At 44.0% G+C, this 23,692-nt stretch overlaps 1 protein-coding gene across 7 annotated transcripts in view; it reads left to right on the forward strand.

Moving 5' to 3' along the window:
• Positions 1-23,692, forward strand: part of LOC144819055 (kynurenine/alpha-aminoadipate aminotransferase, mitochondrial-like) — a 442,105-nt gene that overhangs the window by 258,927 nt on the left and 159,486 nt on the right. For all 7 annotated transcript variants that reach the window (XM_078677063.1, XM_078677064.1, XM_078677069.1 and 4 more), the window contains 2 exons: positions 8,404-8,469; positions 16,946-17,028. In XM_078677063.1, the coding sequence (XP_078533189.1) occupies positions 8,404-8,469; positions 16,946-17,028 (149 nt within the window). The remainder of the gene's footprint in view (positions 1-8,403; positions 8,470-16,945; positions 17,029-23,692) is intronic.

Below are 23,692 nucleotides of genomic sequence, written 5' to 3' on the forward strand. Positions count from 1 at the left end.
GAATTTTAAAGATAAAGGACACTTAGGAGAGGACTTTAAGCAAACCCCTTTAGACTTAAGGGGCTCTAGGGCCAACACCCACGGGAGCACCGGAGTACTCGAGTTACCTCACCCAGGGAAGCCGGGTGCATAGGTGTCAAATGGTGTCGGGAATCGTCGTTGATTACAATGGTGATCTGCTGGAAAGTGCTGCTGCCGTGGAGAAGAAAAGTGTCCAGTGTGATCCAAGCCTGGATCGAAGATGTGAAGAACCTGAAAGCAGAGGGGACAGAGCCTTGGCCACTTGCCAGGGACCAGGGGAACGATAGACAAATGCCCACCAATGTCGAGTGATTCAGGTGCGAAGAGGTGAAGCTTGACTCTGCAGCCACTAGGACCAGGAGGCGTCGATGACGACCAGGAGCTGGATTCGAGCTGTCCCAAGAAGGATTTCGAGTGCTGCGGCGTCGGTGCTCGGATTGAACACAAGAAGCCTTGACAACAGCAACCCACGCAGAAAGAGAAAAGATGCTAAGGTGTGGACCAGCAAGGTCCAGGGGACTCCCCAAGCGATGGAGAGTCAGGGCACGTCTGGAGCAACTAGGGAAGCCCAAGGAAAGTTAAAGTTGCCTTCTCAGAGACCAACCAGTCGACGGACCAGGGATCGCAAAAGTACCTCGAGAGAAAGCACAAAGGGCCGGCTCACGAAACACTTGTGGACTGTAGGCCGGCAATCTTCGGTGGAAATGCTGCTCAGGGTCTGGGCTACAAGTAATCCAATGCACAGCCTCAAGTATTGTTGAGAAGCCAATGCACTTGAAAATGTGCACGGTGTCCAGGGGTTCCGGTTCCATAGTACCCACGAGGGCTACGGGTCTCAGCTTTGCTGGGGACTTGGGTCGGCCTCTGGGAAGTCTGGAAACCCACCTCCTGTGTTGCAAATACTTCGGAGTCTGGCGGGAGGTTCGGAGATGCAAACGGGTCAGATGCGTCTTTGGTGTCTGCCACGCAGGGGAGTAACTCCTTTACTCCAAGGGAGATCCTTCAGTCATCTAGCGCCTTGTAGATCGTCAAAGTTCCAGGATTCAGTATCAGAATTTTGTTCAGGTGTCATCTAAAGTCCTGTTGCCAGGGGTTCCTATCTTTTTTTTTTTTTTTTTTTTTCTTTTTTTTTTTTTGAAAACCTTTATTGTACAAAGAAAGCTCACAAATACGGGCCTACAACCCACGAGGGCTGGCCACCACATGGTAGATAACGTAATAAATGAAAAACAAAGTTGCAACAGGATATGTCACCAGGAGCACAGGAGAAACAATAAGAGCATCGAGCAATCAGCAAGAACAGGACAATAAAAGGTTAATTTTCTAATGCGGGGTGGGGAAACAGAAGAATCATGGGCCGTGCAAAAAACAACCAGGGAGGGGCCGCGGCAAGCCGCCATCTTACGATCACAGAATGACAAAAGAGGCCATACCAACATAGCTATCAAAGAGTATAAACGTAATCGGAATATAAAGAAACGACAATGGCATCAATCAAATCGCACCTACCCGTCGCCGCCCCCACCCAAATTGAGAAGACATGATCAAAAAGGCCCACATAACAAAAGACAATACGATACGCATCCCAACAAAATAAAAGGACCCCCATAAAGGAGGAAAAAGGGGAGAGGGAAAAAGGGAACGAAAGAAGGGACTCCCACCAAACCACGCACCCCCAGGAGTGAAAGCAGGATAATAGAGTCCGGCAAGCGACATAGCAAAAATCGATACCGAATTACCCAGCGAGCTACAATCAGATACATACCGGAATACGAAAGTCACAGAAACTCCCCAGGGGGATACAGGAGGAGACGGAGTCCCGGAAAAAGTGAACACACAAGAGCCATAGAACAGAAAAAGAGGAAATAAGGGAGGAAAAAGACCCCCCAATACGGACAGACCCCCCCAACCCGCCCCTAAAGCCCACCCTGCACCCCTGCAGAAGGCTACGGCCTACCCCCCCGCAGCGTGCCTGTCGCCCTAATTAGAACCCGAAATATAGCGGAGCAAAGTTAAGTCGGAAACAAAGACAAAAATGGGAAGGGAAGAGAAGGAAACGAGGGATGGGAAACACACACAGACATACACGGGGGAGGGCCGGGAGACAGGAGTAAACGCACCCAGCCACCCGCCTGAGTCGAGGAGCCAGGTCCCCGGGAAGCCAAAGAACATCGGGTTAAAGTCCAGGGGCACCAGTCAATCACACAGAACCATACCGGAACAGGTTGACCGTCCAAACCAGTGCAAGACTACCGCACACAGATGCCAATATACATCAGCCCTGTCCTTGTTTGTCCAAAGTGGAAACGGTCCGATCCAGCGAGGACCAGGTTACGAAGAACAGGAGACAGACAGCAGGAAGATCCAACGGCAGTCCGGAAAAGGCACGTAAAGTGGAACACGGACGATCCAGGAAAGTCACGAAGTGTAGCAACCGATGCAGGCACAAGTCCAAGGATATGTCCAGGAGAACCGACCCATCTGGGCCAGCACAGGAGACATCGCCGGGCAGCAGCGACCGAAAGGAAGCGGGAGAGTCATGAAGGCCAGGCCAAGTAAAATCCAGCTCCCGGGCCCGAGAAAAAGAAGGTAGCGCAGGAGGAGGAGGCGCCATCAAGTTCCGTACAGCAGCAGACGCGGTCGGAGCCGGGGCCAATTCCGCCAGGATAATTCCAGCCGCACCCCGCGGCGGCACAATCACATCTGGCCGTGGGGGCCCAGGAGGCCCGCCGTGAGGAACCATCTCCGAAGCTAGGATAGGCGCGGTCACACAGAGCCGCCAGGAGAGCAGGGTGTCCAGTAACTCCTTAAGTGTAGGAAAACATTCACAGTATCCGGCACCCGGGCCATGCGGCGGGCCCCCAGCGCTCGCCCAGGCCCGGTCAAGACACTCGGGGTCGGGCGCCGTTTTGAGAGTCCGACAAGGCAGCGCGGCTGTAAATCTCCGCCGGGGCGGCAGTAAGGCAAACAAAGTCCCGCTGACCGGCAACAGAGCACCCCGGGCAGGAAGGGGGGCCATCAGAAGAAAGGGATTCGCCGGCCACCCAACGCCGCCGGTCCCGTTCTCCGAGTCCGGGCGGCAAAATCAAAATGGCCGGACCGGAGAACAAAGGGAGAGCAAGCCGGACACACGAGGAGCCTCGACCGCGGAAGGCAGCGCCTCCACCATAGGCCTCCTCCCCACAGGAATCGGCCAGGAAGGACCTCCGGCCCACACGAACAACGGCCCTCCGACCACCTCCTCCGCGCCCCGGAGGGCAGATCCGCAGGCTCCGTCTGGCCCGGGAGCCGGCAAGAAGATCCAGGCCAGTCCGCCTCCGACACCCCAACACAATCGGGGGCACTGCACCGGATCCACAGCAGCCAGGATAACCGGAACAAGAGGTAAGTGCCTGCAAGGCGTCGTAGCACCACCACTCAGCAAACAGGGCTTCCCGGGGCAGGATTACAGCAGGATAAATGTGAAAACCCAGGCGGGCGAACGGAGCCGAGCTAAAGCGCGGCCATCTCGGTCGCGAGCTAGCAGGGGTTCCTATCTTATACCCAAGGAAAGGGTGGGACAAACTCTGGGGACCCACCTTTGGGAGAGTTTCGAAAGAGGGGTGGCTACACCTATTTCCTTTGTCCAGTTTCGCGCCAGAGCAGGGGCTGGTAGTCCCTGTAACAGGTTGGAACCGGGCTTTGCACAGGGACACCAAATGTGCCCCCAGTGCTGACTTCAAAGCACTCTTAGAGTGCACCCACCCAGCCCCAATACACTAAAGCATGTCTGGGAGGTGGTGACCAGGCCTCCCCTGCCGGAGTTTCAACCAGCAGCAGGAGGCCAGACTTGTGTCTGTGGCATCCATTTTGTGATGTCATGGTTGTTTTAAGCTGCTACTGGGTGTACCGGTGTGGTCATGTTTCTCCCTCTAGGAGGGTGGAATCATACCCCCGCCCCCAGGACCGGGCGGGCGGGGTTATGATTCCAAAGTGTTTGACACCAAACAAGACATGTGTCCTTGCAGCCATTCTAAAGTTAGCATTTACTGCAAGTTTATAATGCACTTAAGAGTATATGGTCAGGCTGCATCACAGAACAGCCTCATAGAATAGGCTTCGAAGGCTGCAGAGGGACCCTCTCACACAAAACCCAGCACCCTGCCTTCAGGATTGATAAGGCCTGCCATAGAGGTGACTGATAGGTTTATATGTGTAGTGATATAAGGTAGATATAGGGAACCTATATCTAAGTAAGGGGTGCATATACACCCTTACACAGGCTGCTGTAGCAGACCTGTGGTGTTATTTTGGAAGGCTGCCCAGGGGTGGCATAATACATGCTTCAGCCCCTGGTAGGCCTCTGGGGTACCTATGCCCTGGGCATATAGGATACCATATACTAGGGACTTATAAGTGTACCCCAGTAACAAAACTGGAGTGTACCTAAAGTACATGGAATCATTTTAGAGAGGAAGCAGTAAGGCTGGGGTCCTGGATAGCAGGACCCAGCCAGACTAAAGTCGAAAAACAGTGAAACATCAGCAAAAATTGGGGTTAACTATAAGAAGAAGATCCTTCTCTCCTATAGACTGGACCTGCATTATTTGAACCTAGAGTGACTCTAATGACTTGCTGAACTGCCTCCTCATCGAAAGTCTCAGGGACATAAAATACAACCAACTTTTCTTCTGCTGCTGCAGCTGCTGCTGCACCTGGACTCTGCCATGTGTGATTCTGCCCTGACAAATTGTACCACCCCAGTCCTGGACCCATGGAAGTGAGGCTTAAAGTGCTTACTCCAGAGAAGCCCACACATTCTCTCTCAAACCAGCGCATCAGTGCCATTGCGTGGATCGGAACCAGCGCTCTACTGGAGGTCTTCGCATCTCCCTCGACGACAGCCTCCATGATGATGCTGAGAACTTCACATCGCAGCCCCTGTGCTCATCAGAGCCGATGCATCGCTGCTGATGCCTTGATCAGGACCAGTGCAACGCTGCCATTGTGGTGACGCATCGCTTCGGCTGCATCCCACATCATCTTTGTCAGAGCCAGGTTCAATGTTCTTTTGTTCGGTGGGCCTAACTGAGTCCCTGTATATGGCTCACACTCCATCGGTTTGAACCTTTGAGTTAGTCTTGGTCTGGCATGACCAGACATCCTAAGTAAGCGGTTATTGCTTCTAAGCGCTATTTTACAGTTTATTCTTTATAATTTCATATTTCAAGTTCTACTATGATGTGGAATCTTTTTGTGTGGTGTTTTAATTGTTTTACTGTTTGAAGTGGTGCATAAATACTTTACGCATTGCCTCTAAGTTAACCTTGACTGCTCTGTGCCAAGCTACCAGAGTGTGAGCACAGGTTAATTTAGGGTTTGCCTGCCTCTTACCCTAACTAGGATTGTGGTTGCTGCTTCACTAAGGATCATACCTCAGGCATCCTACAACCCAATTTCTAACACCACTGCTGTAAGTTTCTTAATAAAGTTCCTAGCAGTCATAGTCTCCCACTTCAGGTGGAGGGACATTCACATATTCCCCTGCCTTGAAGATTAGCTGATCAAGTGCACAAGTAATCATCAATGCCTAGCCCAAACCAAATCCACCATCTCCCTGCTGTACAGCCAGGTATTTGCAATAAATGCCACTTAGTTCCACCTGCAGCCCCTCCAGATCCAACCCTTCTTAGGGGTGGTATTGAACACGGGCACATGTTAAGCCTATCAAAGTCTGGAGAGGGTGTCAGCATTCAATCTGCTCTTACTTCTTTTTCACCCCAGTTGTCCAACTTTTACAGTACAGTCAAAATATGTAAGGTACCCTTAGGCATGACGGCCTCATGTATCCCCATTGTACCCCATGTCATATGAGGCTGCTATAGGAATGTATTTTATCTCAGTCTTCCCACGCGTAGTGTCACTGGGAAGATATAGTGCTGGTGAAGGCCAACTCCCATTGATTTCTGCAGTGCTGGAACAGCAATAATCTGTTGCAGGGCAGCCCTTTCCTGGACCTCATTATGCATATCGCCATCACCATGGATGCCTTTCTAGCTGGTTGGGAGGCCTATCTCAGCCACATGATCGTACAACGAATGTCGACCCCACAGTACCTAGGGAGCCACAAAAACTACCATGAACACTTACAATGCATTATCTGGAAAAACAGGGCAGCAATCGCAGTCTCCCCCTGTCACAACGGGCGCAGCAAACCTGGAAATTGGGCACTCTGTCACAACATACCCCTCATATCTTTCAGGTGTGGACAATGACTTCACCTTGATGCATCAACAAGTTCACAAATGAAAACTCCACCCTCAAGTCCTACTTCCAATGTTGGGGCACTCAACGGATCGATCTGTTTGCCACCCCTAAAAATGCAAAATGTCCAAACTGCCTCCTGCTACCCACACGCACAATCCATGGTAATGCACTGACAATAAATTGGTCATAGCTCTTTGCTTACACTTTTCTGCCACTCCTGCTCCTTCCACACGTGGTGCAGAAGATGCAGCTAACATCGCAAACCCTTATTCTGGTTACCCCCACTTGGGTCAGGCAACCATGTTACTCAACATTTCCCAATGTTAATCAGCTCCCATGAGAAGCTCCTCATCATGCCACACCTTCTCTCCTGGAACCAAGTTCAGATCCCAGCCAACTCAATCTAGCGGTCTGGCACCTGAGGTCCTAGAAATTGGGAGAGTCCTGCAGGCTCACCTAAAGAACATCCTAATTGACAAAATGGAAAAGATTTGCCCGTTATTTTATCCCAAACACCTTGACCATCTTAAACCCACAGCCCAAAATGTTATCTGTTACTCGCTTCATCTACACAAATAAAGCCTTCATATACTTTAAAATGGATGTATTTAGCAGCACCATCCTTTTATATGCAAAACAGGGAGCACTCCTCACTTTTTCCCAACCCTGACGTTAAAGTGTTCATGTAGGGCTTCAAAAGAAATGTCTGTTCCAGAGGTTCCTCCGTTGCAGTGCGGAATCTCGATATGGTACATACCAGGCACATATACCAACCTCCCCTTCACCCTCCCACAATTAGCCTTGATACTCTTGAAAGTAGCTTTCCTCTTGGCTATAACATCCCTCAGAGGCATCATTGTGTTACAGACCCTTTCACTGCAGGAACCCTTCTTTCAAGTACACAAGGACAGTGTACTCGGACCCAGCCCCAACTTCCTTCCTGAAATGGTTTTCCCCTTTTCTCTCACCATAAAGCTCCTAGTCGTCTTCCTTCAAATAGACTAAGTAGCAGAAAGAGTCCTCCACACACTATATTTTAAATGGGTTCTCATGTTCTACATGGACAGGGCCAAGCCCTTTAGAAAATCAGACCAACTGTTTTGCAGCCTTCGCTAAACCACATGACGACCAACTCATTTCTAAGGCTGGTATTGCAAGATGCATAGTTAAATGCATCCAAAATTACTATCACAAATCCCAGTACATGCAAAAAAGCAGCAACCAGGGATTTGCTTGCCAATATCCCCGTAGCTGATATATGAAAAGTAGCTACCAGGTCAAATCGTCCACTAGCAGGCATTATTGTGTAACCATATTAGCCATATAGCAAGCAGTGGTTTGCCAGACAGTTTTAAAGACCTTATTTCAGACATCTGTCTTACCACATACTAGCCACCACATGTTGAGAATGCTGCTTTATACAGAGCATTTGTAGCTACAGCAATACATGGATGGAAAAACGTACCCTGTAAGCACCTGGCCATAGCGTGTAGTGCCATAGAATCTCGTCTTTACTAGAAATTCCTTTTTCACAATGCATATGTGCACCATACCGCGGTCACTTGACACTCCATAGCACTCTCACCAGCTGTGCCAAAAGCAAAACCACTATGGGTAAAATCAAAGGGCGGGCTGTGACTAGAAATACCTTCTGCGAAGAAAAACATCTTCCAAATATCCGAGCCACCACTAGATGACAAGACGTATGCAGAACATGTGAATCTACAGCACTACACACTGCAAGCAGATGCTCATAGTGTAAGTAACCTTTTCCTTCGTTTGCTTGAACCTTTTTTATATAGAGTTCCTCATTTTGTACTTATTGACTACTTACAAGATTCCTATTCTTCAATTGTGCAAAATATTTGAGTATGCTGGATTGTAAGATTTGCTAATTATCATCATCCCAAAGCATTGCCACTCTTGGTCCAAAGGACCACACTAGATAATGAACTTCTGTTGATGCAGTTAAGCAGCATAACTCCTAGAGTAAGTATCCTGCACTAATAACTGAGGGTTACTCAATATAATGCATCTCCATATGGGTTTATTTTTAACTAGATCAGCATTTCAGATTAAATATCATTATTAATCATTCAGCAAACTTGTTTATTTGTGTATCAATTTTCTTTTTAGATTGCAAGAGAATACGATTTCCTCATTATAGAAGATGATCCGTATTATTTTCTTCAATTTACCAAAGTAAGTGGATAGTTTGTAACTGATGTTTTTAACTTGAAAGTTCCACATTATGTATAACTGCATTTGTAATTAGGCACATGCAACTCCTAAAAAAAAACTTGTGTGAATGTTTAAATAGAGGTTGTAAATGTCATGTAGAAATCCATCCACAAAAACATTTGAAGAGTAACCAGACAAGGTTCGATCATTCCTCAAAAGATTTCCAGGTCCAGAAGCACTATCGCTCTCGAAGTCAGTTGCCCTAGGCCTCTGGAGCGATTGGAGGACTTTTTATGTTCCTTCCAGGGCTGGCTTTAGGGCAGAGTGATGGGTGCCATCATACCTGATGCTGACCTCAGAGCGGGGGGGCGGGGGGGAGTTGTGTTTTAAAAACACTAACAGGTTTGAAAGCCCATGCTGCAGAGTTCCTCGTGTGTCCAGCCGTTTTCAGGCACCAATTAAAATTTCAAGATAACTCTGGTGATTACTGTTCCTGCTGGAGAGAGATGGAGTTTTGTCTAGTGGAAGTTTAGACTCATCCTAAAGTGGCACAAAGGGATAAATGTGCCTGCTACAAAGAACGTGTACCACGCAGATCCCAAAACAGAGTGTAAGTGAACTATGAGTAGAACTATAAAAAGTGAAATGTACATTAGAGAGGGGCTATGGAGAGATAAGAGGCACTGTTGGAGGGAATTTATAAAGAGCATTATTATTTGAGGGGGCCAAAATGATTGTGGCACTGGGCTCCACCAGTGCTAAAGCCAGCTCTGGTTCCATCCTTGTCATAGGGCGATCCCAGTGAGACATTCTGCCCGGAAAACATCCTTAACAACAAAGTATGAATAATGAATGACCTGAACCACGAGTCCCGAATAACGACCATACACTTTACCACGACTTCGTTTACAACGACCTTCATTAATAATGAAATCCTTTACAACGACTTACATAAACCACGACAGCGTTACACGGAATGCGCACGTCAGGGCTGTCGAGGGGGGGTTTGTCTGTATTTGTACATGCCACCCTACATCAACCGCCCGCCTCTCATCTTCGCCATCAACTTATGAAATTATATATACACATGTGAAAAGCCAATGCGAAGAGCCCTGCCTCGTGCCGGGATTCCCACCCACTCAAAGCAATGCTGATCAGATACTGTAATTGCGATTTGGCGTCCTTTTTGTTCGCCTTCCAGGAAATTGAGCCAAGTATCCCAGCTGCTCTCCTGAGACAGCAGAAGCAACCATTGATTCTGTTTATTTATAAGGTAAAAGAACTGGCCTTGCGAAGTACAGTCACAAGATTTTTAAGGCACGGATGCTGGAACAAGATGCTTGTGTGAAGATACAGTTGTCTCGTTTACTGTTCAGTGCCGAGAGAAAACGTGTTAAACACACCTTGTAAATTTGGCATCCTACTTTTTAAATTCATCAACATCTCAGATTATTTCGGCTCGTGATTGTTCTGGGGATGAAGAGAGAATCTGCAGAAGGATGCTGGCTTTAATCTGCAGAGCTCTGCTAATCTTTCAGGCAGGTGCCGTCCCCTACGTAGCAGGTAAGACCGCACCTTTATGCGAAAATTGATTAAATATTGTATGTGTTTATTTCATATTTTTCGTACATCTCTTAAACATCACAAGTACTCAAGTGCTATAAGGGAATAATGTGACTGGGACCCGCAGGTTGTGGGAAACGATGAACAAAAAGCGCCAGCAGCATTTCCTTCTAATGCATTTTCTTTGAGACTCTTGCCCAGAGTGTTTGGTCCAGGATCACATCATTGTCAAAGGAGGGAGGTGCAGTTAGATGAATTTAGGTAGTGGGTTGCATTGCAATCACACAACTTTGGAGCGCTTTGATGAAAGTAGCTACGAGGGTGCAGATGTTTCTTGTCATTGTGGTTCAATAGGGTCATAAGTTTACCATGAAGCATGCCGACGAGAACGGGAAACATCCTGAACAAAGTGTGTGTGGGTAATCGTGTTTATGGGGTGGGTGTAATTCGTTTTTAAGGGGTGGGGGAATCGGTAAACTGGATATAAAGCATTTTTAAAAAAAAAAGAATTCCTTTACCATGAAAAAATGTGGTAAAGGATTATGTGGTAAAAAAAAGTTGTGGTTTAGACGAGGTCGTGGTTGCGACGGCTTTGTTAGAGAAGTCGTGATTGCGGAACTCCTTGTTCCAACATACAACCAGTCTGCCCTGTTGGCCACTCAACAAACATATTTGGGACAACTTTCTGCCCCTAACCATTGGCACAGCCTAAATTGCATTTGCAATGTATTCTTCGACTCATGTTCCTCTTTTCCATTCTTCAAAACGTTATTTCATTCCATTGATAATCCGCTTTTACGCTTAAAATAATTTTTAGTCTTCATGCAAGGAAAAGCCATTTCCCAACTTTCTAGTGTTTCTGCCGGGCCATCCGAACTTCACTTCAAGAACACGATTAAAGCCAAATTCATCCGTAGCAGTTTATTAAAATCCAATGCATTTCGGGCCTCTGGGGCCCTTCGTCAGGGAAAACTGAAAATAACAATTGCACATACTTTAATATTACATCAGCCTATATAAGTGAACAAATACAACAGCATATCATGCTTAAAGTTGACCTCTCTTCTTAATCTCCATAATTAATTTAACTGAAATGCATTCTTTTCATTCTGCCTAGTGTCTCCATCATACTCAAACCCCGCTTTGTAAAATTCACATGAGTGGCTTCCTATCACTCGGTAGCTAATTACCATGCTTTAACCCCAACTGCTTGCAACCTTAATCTATTCCTTCGCTCAATCCCCGTCATTTAAACATGGCCCTCCCAATTCTATCTTTACCTTTCCACGTCGTGCTTCCCAACACATCACAACGTCCTATAACTAATTCCCTTTCACCCAACCTTCCCATGTGAACATCCTTTCCCTGTCTGAAAACAACATCTCTCATATTTCCCTCCTCGTACTCATCTCTTACCTGCTAGGAAGCAATCGTACTCCTCACTCCATCCCAAATGCAATTTCCCCTCTCTCTTTCACCCTGCTATTTTTAAACTACACTTTAGCCCCTCCTCGCAAGCAGCCCTCCCCCTCATCTCCACGTGATTAGCACCTGTACCATTCGAAAACTCTCGGGCTCCCTGAAAACACTACAGTTCCCATAATTTGATTTGATTTGATTTGATTTGATTTTGTTGTTTTATAAAGCGCGCATATGCCCTTGGGCGTCTTGGCGCTGAGAAAGGGACTTGTCCTGGTGTCGCAGGAGCTGGATTTAGTGGAGGTTAAAGAGCCATGTCTTTACTGATTTCCTGAATGACATCAGGGTGGTACAGTTCTTGATAGCAAGTGGAAGACGATTCCAATCTTTAGCAGCATTCAGTATAAAGCTTCTGCCCCCACCCCCCCCATCTTGCCTGTTTGAACCTAGGGACTTGTACCAGTTTTGCCTGGTTTGATCTTCGATCTCTTGTGGGGGTATATGGCTTTAGGTGGGTTCTGATGAACAGGGGTCCCTTACCCTGGAGTGCTTTATATGTTAGACATAATGATTTAAACCTTATTCGTTTTACCAATGGAAGCCAATGTAAGGTATTCAGATGGTATGATATGTGTTCTGTTCTAGGGATGTCTAGGATTAGGCACGCTGCCGAGTTCTGCAGGCGTTGTAGTTTGATCAGATGTTGTGCCTGCATCCCGGCGTATAATGCGTTCCCGTAATCGAGTCTTGACAAGGCTAAGGTGGTCACTACAGTTTTACGAGAATCCAGAGGAATATAAGGCACTAGTTTCCTGATCATTTTTAGGATGAACCACATAGTGGATGCTAATCTACTGGTTTGGGCATCAAAGGTGAGCCTGTTGTCTAACATGATGCCTAAGTTTTTAACTTTGGTTAACCTCGTTTCTGGGTCCTTAGAGTTTCTGAAAACCATGGTTGGGAAGGTTGTTTTTTCCTGAATATAGCTTTCTTCAATGGTGCAGCTATGTTTACTGCTGCTGTTATCCATTTAGATATTTGGTCGGTTGCTTTGTTACTTTCTGGGCCCAAAGTAGGTATGTGTGACACAAGATGTCCTCGGAATTTAGATGTATCTAGTTTTGACCAGTCCAGATATGAAGTAGGTTTGTCATGATTCTGGAAGGTCGTTGTTTCCTCTATATGATCCAGAGTTATAGAGAAGATTATGGCTTTGTGGTCTGACCAAGGGACGGGGAGACAGTCTATGACTTTAATGTCTTTGTTAGATGTAAAAATACCGTTTAGGGTGTGACCTGCTTTGTGCGTGTCCTTATGCACTAGTTGTATGAGAGCCATATTGTTCATTGCGTCAGTCAGCGCTGCTGTCCCTGGATCGTCATTCTTTTCCAGGTGGAAATTAAAATCCCCCAGAATAGTGAAGTCAGGGTATTGTAAGCTAGTTTCTAAAAAGGGGTTCAATGTGGCCGTAAAGTTGATTTTGGCTTTTGGTGGTCTATAAATCAGTAGGCCATTAAAAGTATAATTTTGAGTTAATTTGATATTAAAGGACAATGTTTCGCAATCAGGTGTGCTGCCTAATTCGCAGCCTTTCATCTGAAGTTCATCTCTAGCAATAATTGCTAATCCCCCCCTCGTTTCTTTTTTCTGTCTGCTCTGATTATTGTATATCCTTCCGGGATCGCTAATAGCAGGTCTATATCTGAGGCTTCGTCAGCCCAGGTCTCGGTAATAAAAATTACATCTAGCTTTTTGTCCTCAATGAGGTCTGCTATTTCTGAGTTGTGTTTCACTAGTGATCGGGCGTTAATAATTCATTACACATTGACACAAACTCAGTTATAAAACATGTTAATGCAACTCTAAACATTTAAAAATGCTGGCCATGTTTAAAGCTTATACTTTGTCCAATGTTTAATTGCTGTAATGTCCACGTTCTTCTGACTCCAAAAATAAACCAACTGCGTCAACTTCGATGTTCCACCTTGCATGAGAACATTAACCTCATTCCAAACTGTTCCTTTGTTATGCTTTTCTTTGTGGGTGCTAACTCGGAAGGGCATTCTTACATAAACATCATTTTTGGAGGAGTTGCACACCTTATTTACTCCAAATTTTTAAACTTCTACATTTTAAAGCTGCGTGCTCAGTGGTGTCGTGCCCAGCCAAAACTGCACGTGTGAAACTAAACAACAAACATATTTGGGACAAGTTTCTGCCCCTAACCATTGGCACAGCCTAAATTGCGTTTGCAATGTATTCTTCAACTCATGTTCCTCTTTTCCATTCTTCCATGCTTAAAAAGCGGATTATCAATGGAATGAAATAACGTTTTGAAGAATGGAAAAGAATACATTGAATAAAACTGACCAACGCTCCTGTTAGAAATGGGAGTCTCTAGTTGGCAGATGTAGGTACCTTTGTCCAAATAGGGATCCTTGCTTCTGGTCAGGGTAAGGGGGATACACACTTTAGATAACCCCAGCTCACCCCCTCAGTAGCCTGACACTAGCAGACACGCTTATCCCAAAGGCAATGTGTAACATATATGTACCAACACTCACAGTAACACAGTGATAACACCACAAATGGGCACCACACAAGTTTTGAAAAATAAAATATCTTTATCTAAACTTCACAAGACAAAACCACAAAAATCCAACATACACAGTTAAAAATATGACTTTCAAAAGGTTTTAAGAATGTGTACCATAGAAAACTATGGATGTATGCCTTTTACACAAAGTACCTGTAGTTGGGTTGAAATCCACATGGCCAAACACCTGCAGAGTCGGAAACAAAGAGATGTGTCAACTCCTGAGACCTTGGGAAGGTGATGCAACAGTCCCGCTGCACACAGAGGAAGGGTTGCGTCGATTCCGGTCTCTATGGGGAGAGATGCGCCAATTCTTTGTGACGGTTCCGGTCCCCATGTGGTAATTTAGCAATGATTAGGTTAAGCATTAGCAGATAACATCTTGTATTTAGAGACTATCTTGTCCGTTTTACGGAATCCATGTTGTATTTCTGTCGGCCATTTTGTTTGCCATGTGCTCTGTCCTACCTTCCTGTTAACTGCTCTTGAAATCTGCCAGAGACAAGATATATTTATCCTCTTCTGCTTTGCACATGCTCAGTTGAGCATGCAGCTGTCTCCAACTTGTAACTGTCAAGATGTGTCCACCAGAATTAGCTAACTGTCAGCCCTTCCCACTTGTTGCTAGCACACTCTCTGTATGACCTTGTATGTATTTGAAACAAACACTCTCTCTTTCTATTCCAGTTTCTGTGCCAACTTCTTATTATTGGTCTAAGGACTCTAAGCAGAGAAGGGCGAATCCCTTGCACTAGTAGGCCTGGCTGAAGCTTGCTACCACACCCGGCGATGCGTCGTTACAACTTGCCTCACAGGTGCGATGCGTGGAAATCCGGAATGCGTCGGTGATCGATACAGCGGCGTCGAGCGGAGCTGCGTCGGATTTCTTTAGCCGTGATCCCTCGATGCCTAGTTTCTTGCAGCGGTGACAGGCACTGCGTCGATTTCCGGATTAACAGCAAAACAATCAAAAACCATGGTTATGGTATTTTGAAAGTATTGTAGGAAAACATCTTGGGCACTAGGGGATGCTATAATCAAAACAGTCAATCAATACGATTACCTTGGTATCTCGATCAACCCTAGACTGTCTCAGACTAATAATTTATGAACTAGACAGTTCGAATCCACCAACATCACTAAATCGATAATGAGATTCGCTAAACTATTCGGAGGTAAAGTAATTGATTAATCTTTTAAAGCATTACAGTTGAAAGTAATCCCTTTATTACTTTCTGCTTTGCCTATCCTAAATGGAAAGATTATAGACAATCTTAATAAACTCTCCATGCAGATCATCCAACAACTGCCACATCTTTGAATAGCCACACCTCTTTGTGACATCAGGTTGGAGCTGAAGCACAAATCTCCATTATCATTCCATAATGGGACTACGCTGGATTCCTTAAGTGATCGTGTTCGGGACGATCAGCCCACCTTAAAATCCTTAATTTATTTGAAACTTATAAAACAAATTAAGGACACAGAACTGAACATGGACCATTAATTAAGGAAATAGAAAACAATGATTTACTTGATTTTAGAACTCTGGCTAATCTAAATCGAATGGCAGAAAGAGCTCCCTACGAAGGACCTTACTTACTAGTCAGAGCGAAAATGATGTTGCCTCATTAAAGAAATGTAAACATATGGACCTGGTATCAGAATCCTATTTGGCGACACACCAGAAATACAGTAGCTCCAGATTGCATGATATGATTACATTGAAATATTTAAGATGAATAATGCTTTATATACCCATCCATGAATTAGAGGGGTCCTGGAATTGACCCTTGCATTGAAAGATCACCTGATGACTTTATGGTTACAAAAAGGAAACCCTTAGGCACATACTTTATATTCGCCCAAAACTTTGCCTTAAGAAGATTTTATTTATAATTTCTTTTTATTGATGCAAAAATGAGATCAACTTCAGAGGCTGTTAACTATTGTCTTACTATCAAAGCCAGCAACTGTATTATTAAATTGACGCGTTATTTAGGCCTTGCTTCTAAAATCATAGGAAATTGTCTAGTATATTTTAGTAACTTTAAAAAAATGCTGGTTTTAAGATTCTGAGATGTTTATTTTTATTGTAATTTGTGTGATTAATACAATAAACTTGATTGACTGATTCCCAGTGATCTTCTGAAATTTCACCAGTATTGTAACAAAGAACTAGAGTGTTAACATTATGTATTTATGACAATCATGTGTCGTACCTCAGTGCTGTCTAATTGGAATTAAAGCTGTAAAATGATAAGCATTTCCTTAAGAAATTTTTACACTTGGAGTTTTGTATACACTTGCCACTGAACTGATTTCCATTTCAATTTTCCCCATACCCTTAGCCTCGGGTATTTTCACTGTGTCTTTGTCCACAATACGAAATATTCACATTCTCGGTTTCCTCCTCTTTCTTAGAGTTTCACCAGGTAGTTTGTTTCATTCACACACCTCCTCCTTCAATTCCTCATTTCCTCAGTGTAGCCTGTGCCTCACCATCCTACTGCTTCAGAATTGACCATGTCCACTGTTTCTGCCAGTCTTATTTGAACATTCCCATTTCACATGTAAACACTTATAAACCAAAAAGTAGAAGAAAACTCATTCTCAAAACACCATGAAAATGCCGCCCTTTCTAAGACCATGAACTATAGTTGTTAGCCAGATCTGCCGCTGGTACATAAAGCCTTTAGGTTCCAAACAGTTCTGGTGCAAAGACTGTGGAGCAAAATGTGGCCATCAGTGGGCAAGGTCAGATGTCCTCCTGGATGTCGGCGAGAAGAAAATGCTTGATTGATCTCTCTTAGGAACATTAATCGAATGCTTGTATTTTAATTAACATTGACAGTTTATTGTATTGTGAATCGTTAATCTAACGCTTTAATAAACACAACTTTTCCACTCCCTCTTTAGCCTTGGGCACCAACATTTCTCTCAATGGACGTTGATGGTCGAGTCATCAGGACAGACTCCATGTCTAAAATTCTCTCCTCTGGGTATGTTAAATGGACAGCACTGCACACTGTTATACATACAGTAATCGGACATTAGTACAAGAGCAATGTGTCATTAAAACCTTTCAATATTGAGAGTGAAATCTCTTCTCAGTCTTTTGTGTTAAACACTGTTGGTGCCTAAACTGTAAGGTGGGTGACCATTGCATGTGATACTCAAGCTACCTGTGTTTATATTAGAATTGGCAGATAGTTGATCTGTTTTCAAAGCATTTATCAAGAGTCCTCAGGCTTCCCTTTGATCTCGAAATACAGAATTCAGTCTCATATGCGTATGTTTTTTTATACCATAATGTTAGCTATATCATTCTGCAAAATAGCACTTTGCATCTTAAGGGCTCAGGCTAGACTGTAGACACACTTTAGTATGCATCCATGTGTGTGTGTGTATATATATATATATTATTGTTTTATATACATACACACTACGTAGTTATCCCCTTATGTCTGGGCAAAGCTGTGCTTCTCAGATCAGTTCTAATAAGCGAAATGCATGTCAGGAGCTACTATTATTCATGGGTGTGTTTTACCGGTCCTAGACCCCTCCCAGTCCGGATTCAGACAAAACCAGAGGACCGAGACAGCCCTCATCGCCGCCAAAGACTACATCAGGCACCAACTAGACAACTGCGAAACCTCAGCCCTCATCCTCCTGGACCTGTCAGTCGCCTTCGACACAGTCTGCCACCGCACTCTAATGACACGCCTCCAAGAAGCCGGGATCCAAGAGAAGACCCTTCGACTGGACCACGTCCTTCCTCTCAGGCAGAACACAGAGCGTCCGCCTCCCTCCCTTCCGATCCGCAGCCACCCACATCATCTGCGGCGTCCCCCAAGGCTCATCCCTCAGCCCGACGCTGTTCAACGTCTACATGGCACCCCTTGCACAAGTGGCCCGCCAACACGACCTAAACGTCATCTCCTACGCCGACGACACCCAGCTCATCCTCTCCCTCACCAAAGACCCTCACACTGCCAAAACCAACCTCCATGAGGGAATGAAAGCCATCGCCGACTGGATGAGGAGCAGCCGTCTGAAGCTTAACTCGGCAAGACGGAGGTCCTTATCCTCGGACCCACCCCCTCAGCCTGGGACGACTCCTGGTGGCCGACTACTCTGAGTACACCACCGACATCGACCGACCACGCACGCAACCTAGGATTTGTCCTCGACTCCTCCCTCTCCATGTCTAAACAGGTCAGCGCCGTCTCCTCCTCCTACTACAACACCCTCCACATGCTCCGCAAGATCTACAAGTGGATCCCCACTGAAACTAGAAGAACAGTGACACAGGCCCTCGTCAGCAGCAGGCTGGACTACGGCAACGCACTCTACGCAGGAATCCCAGCCAAACACCTGCGCCAACTACAACGCATCCAAAACGCCTCCGCCCGACTGACCCTCAACGTCCCCCGCCACAGCCACATCACCCCCCACCTGAGAGACCTACACTGGCTCCCCATCGACAAGAGGATCACCTTCAAGCTCCTCACCCACGCACACAAAGCTCTCCCAACCCAAGACTTCTCACCTTTGGAAGACTCCTCAAAACCTGGCTCTTCGAACAGTATCAGCACCTTGAGACCCTCACAGGTATGTAGTGCGCTCTTCAGATACTCTGATTGATTGATTGACCAGTCCAAAGCTGTAATACTGTGTCTGGAATGGCAGACATCTATTTTTGTCACTTTTTAGGTCAGTGTGGATAGCACTAGCTAATCATATGCTTAAAGGCTTTTCTACAAAAACAGCAGAAGGTTTTTGATACTTATCTAGCTTGATGTGGATTGCATTGTGGCATACCTTTTTTTTTAAAACTCTGCTGCAAAAGCAAGCGTTTGAAGTGAGCAGATTTAAAGTGTCAGTGGTGTTGTACGTTACTTTAAATGTATGTGTGTGCATATATATTTTTGTTTTTCACTGAAGAAACAAAGGTTAAAGTGGTGTTATAGCTAGGTGACCAAATAACTGTTTAAAAAGCCAAATGAATCTCTTAAATTTACAAGTTTTAGTTTACTGAGCTAACTGTTCCCTCCATGCAATATTTATGACCTCACATATCACCGTTTACAAATCACCAAAGATTAGGGTGCAAGTAATGCTTCATTTTAAAGAAGGTAAAGGCTGAGCAAATCTGAATTTGGTTGCACAGGAATGTTTCAAAGTAGGGTGTGGCTTAAAGCCGAGTTGGAAAACACCTGTGAGAAAGACCAAAGCTTCTGTTGACAATAGATTATCAACCCCTGGATATCTGGGCACGTGACTGAGTTAAAGAGTTACAGTACAGTGCTATAGATAAACTCTGTGTAACAAGGTAGTTTATAATATGTGGCTGATTCTTTCCAGAACTTCGTTGAAGATTGGGAGGTATTGCATATTGGTGAATATAGGGGAGTCCCACTTTTGTTTTTATCGCACACTGGTGTTGTAAGCACATGTCTAAGATTTTAGGCTATTGTGCCCATCTCAGGAATTTGTGTAGTGCATTTTACCAAACTACAGAGTTGTCCAAAGGGCCTGGCAGAATGTGTCTTTTTAGTAGCAAATGCATACCTATCAACCCCTTGCCTTAAAATTGTGAGTCTTGTGCAGCCTTTAATAGGGGAATTCCATTACGGTGAATTGAGTATAAACCTTTTTTTAGAGGGTGTTCAGGGTTTAAGATGGGGGTGCCCCATGAAAGTCTATGGAGGTATTTTGTTTGGTAGGTGGGTGAATACCAGTAAAAAGAGAGTACCCGCCTAGAAACGTGGGTGGTTTGACAGATATGCCATGTGTCCAGCATATGGTAATAATTTATGTCCATTAATCACGACTGGTGAGAGGAATAGCCATAGGTGTTAAATTGATTCATATCCACGAACCCTAACGGACACAGTCACAATGAGTGATGTCATCAATGATGTAAATTGAGATGGGATCAAAGATGCCATCAAGGATATCTCGCAGTGCATGGCGAGGGCACAAGCAATAGTTAGCTAAAAAAACTATAACTTGTGAATTTCAGTATTTCATTTTTTAATGGTTTTATCTTATTTCAATACTCTGCTATAATGTCACTATAACCTTTGCTTTTTTCCCCACTGAATTTCTGGGTTTATTGTAACTTAAATTAAGATCTTATCACTACTACATCCCTTTAACCTTTGATTTTGTCAGTGTAAATATATACGGACATATACATAAACACACAGTGGCAGTTGGCACTGTGAACTTATGTTTTAGCCACACTTTCAAATGAAAAGGAATTTTTTGATTAGCCTATAGCCAGTTCCCCCAATCACCTGATCTGCTCCAAATGTGGCCTTTGCTTAGTGTAGTTAACTAAGGGCCAGCATGCCAAATGTCATATAGTTTCACGCAGGTAAACAAGTTAAGAAGTGGATCAAAAAGTTGTCTTTTCCCATTAGGTTTCATAGAAAATGATGCATGCACTTGCAGCTTAAGCTTCTGAAGTGATTTTCACTAAACTTGATAGGAATTAATAACTGTAGCCTGAAAGCGTAGTTTTTGAGGTATTAACATTTGAAGAAGATGCCATGTAGACTTGAAAGTGTTAAGACATTTGTATATTTTGTCAGTTGAAAAGAAATTTCTAGATTTGCGGATTTATAGATTTATCAGTTGTTGCCAAATATGCATGAAATATAGAAAATACGTGTATGTTGACATTACTCTTGTTATTTTCAAATTCATGCAGATCCATTCAGAGGGTGCACTTAAATAAAGGGGGGGGGGGTAAGCAAGTGTTCATCTCCTAATATGTTTGGCACTTTGCAATGAATCTGTGCAACAAAATTTGGCAAAAGCTTGAAACGATTTGTTAAAGGGATGACGGTTAGTAAAAATGGCACTGTTTGAGGAATCTAGGTGATGTTGGGATTACTCTTATTTTCAAATTCTTACAGATCCATCAAGGCGGGGCAAGCAGTGTTTAGGTTTGGCACTGTGTGATGAGTCTGTGCAAAATTTGGCAGATGCTTGGAAGGATTTGTTAAGGGTCTGGTGGTTAGTAAAAAGGAGGAATCTGTATCAAACTTTGTAGGCAGTTAGCTAGTTACACCGACTACAGGTATTTCAGGATTCTTTAAGAACCAATGCATTGGACAGCATTTAATGGAGATCAGAATATGTTTGACTTACTAATAACTTTGGCAGCATTTGATGGATGTAAAACAGGTGTGACGCTAATGCTTAGACGTTCCAAAGCAGGGGTTGTTCTCTGGCGGAGGCACACCATATCTGGACTAATTTGATCAAAGAAGTGCTTTCCCTTTTTCCCAGAGACTAAGTTGCAATTAAGAGCCCACAGACTGAGTAGCACAATGAAACCACAGTCTCTGGTTTTGCAACTGGGTTTTGCAGACTGGCATATTCTCACCTTTAAGTAAGCACTCACATGGCTGTGACAGCTGTGAAAAGTTGAATACTCCTGTATACTATAATGTTAACAGTAATTCAGCTGAAGTTAATTCCATAAGATGGTGCCTGGATCTAGACAAACTTCGAGAAGGTAACCATAAAGCCTGGAACCCATAATGTCCAACGAAGGCGTAAATACGCTTGGTGGTTAATTTAAGCCAGTCATTGGGATTCGTAGTATTACATGTATACACACTAGGCAAATCCTTTTTATTGTCTCCTTTTATCTTGACAGTACCCCATATTTGCTAATATTAGTGAGTCTGGTAATGAGATTTAAATGTGGTTTACTTCTAGTCACTAATATTAAATACATGTAGATATTGTCTTACTCATCTGATGGATTACGTAATTGGTTCATCTAACAGAAGTGTATCTTATTTAATAGTTAAACATATTTACCAAGTAAGTAGGTTAAACAAGTGACCCCCAACTCTTAAAAAAAAAAAAAAAAAAAGGGTTCGTGGAGGACCATGTCCGACACAGTTTGTTTACAGCATTAGAGCCCATCCCAGGCACAATATATAATGAGAAGAAACAGAAATCTGTAGTTGTACAACGCAGCACTAAAAAAATGAGCATTTCTTTATTAACTGTTATGAGAGTCGGTATCCGGAAAGAGTATATTCCAACCCTAAGATATCGAATAAGAAAACACCACGTGCACTGCACAAAGGCCTTTGGCTAGCGTTCACCCGCCTGAGCCTGTGACACTTCACTCTACCCTGTCTCCAGTGTAACGGAGGGCGCACACTCCTGGGACCAAACATTGTTGCGTTCGATCATTAAAAGGTTGACACTCGGTCTGCAGCATTTAGAACAATTTAGGATAACCAAGAAGAGGGGCAAAAGTACTATGTCTTGAAATGCAGTTTACAGATGGATTTAAAGAAGCACAAAGCAACAATGGAGAACATATTCGAGAAAGGCACATTCCAGCTCCCACAAGAGGATCTATCCATTCTACATACAAACAGTTTGAGGCGAATACTTACTTGATACAATGCAGTAAACACACATTTGCTAATAAAGTGTTTTCATGGTGTGGTCACTCTACTATTTTTCCAGTGAAGTGACCTTCATCTTGACCGAAATCGAGACCAGAACAGTTGGGCTCTGTAACCCCTTAAGTAAAAAAAAAAACAGGGGGGAATATGGAATTTTGGCATTCTGCCAGAATTAGGATTTAGCAATAACATTAGAGGCAGTGATAAATCTCTGATAACAGCGCCATTTTAGATGTCTTTCCGGGTTCAGGTCTTGTGGTTACTTACATGTTAACTACAGATAGTGGCTTCTAGAATAATGTATCCAAAAGGGGCCCAGCAAACCATGTTGTAAATACCGTGAAAACACTGCACTTTTGCGTCATAATTTAACAATTTCATGAAGAGTTGTCAAATATGCATTGATTTGCTTATATTTAGATACATTTAAAATCAGTTGCAACCTTTCAGAAAGCGGTACTGACTGATGAAACTACTTTAGAACAACAGCAGTGCCTCATGAAAATTAGTCACCACCGCCTTCCTCATATCACATCATCAAAAAGAAGCTTGAAGAACCAGTTACCAGGTGTGTTGTTCTGTAAATAAAGTTCACAAAATAGATATTCCTAGTTGGTCGCGGTTTTTGCTAGCCAATTAGTGTGTGAGGTGGGTCGCAAATTGAGACCCACTGCGAATGGTTGGTCAAAGTCATGGTGGCCTGCTGGTGTCAGCTTTTAAATACAGCTATATTTTTTTGTAAATACAGCCAGTTTTTCTAAAAGGAAAACGGGATGCAGTAAATACGTTTAATTTTTAGTTCATTAAAACCATAGCAATTTTCGCATAAAACATCAAATAACATTACACTATACATATCATAGATTATAGGTTTTAAAATCCGAGAGTGTAGGGCAGGAAACAAGCCTGCTTCGTTCTTGATACAGGGTAATATAATAATTGACAGTCATTGATTTAGTTTACAAAGTGCTCTTTGCCCTCGATTAAACTCCACATAAACACGTCGGTCGTGGTCACAATGTGCAAAACGTTGCTGCTGCAGAGGGCTAGAACTTTGGACTACACACTCCTTCCGTGATTTAGTCTGAGTGGGTTATTTGACATGCAAAGTGAATGATTAATTTGACCTACTTAATTTTTAGCTTCACTTTGTGTTATAAAAGTCCTGACAGAAATATATATATATACATTTTTTTTCTTCACTGATTTTCAAGAC

The sequence above is a fragment of the Lissotriton helveticus genome, chromosome 2_1 (genome assembly GCF_964261635.1).
Source record: "Lissotriton helveticus chromosome 2_1, aLisHel1.1, whole genome shotgun sequence".
NCBI lineage: Eukaryota > Metazoa > Chordata > Amphibia > Caudata > Salamandridae > Lissotriton > Lissotriton helveticus.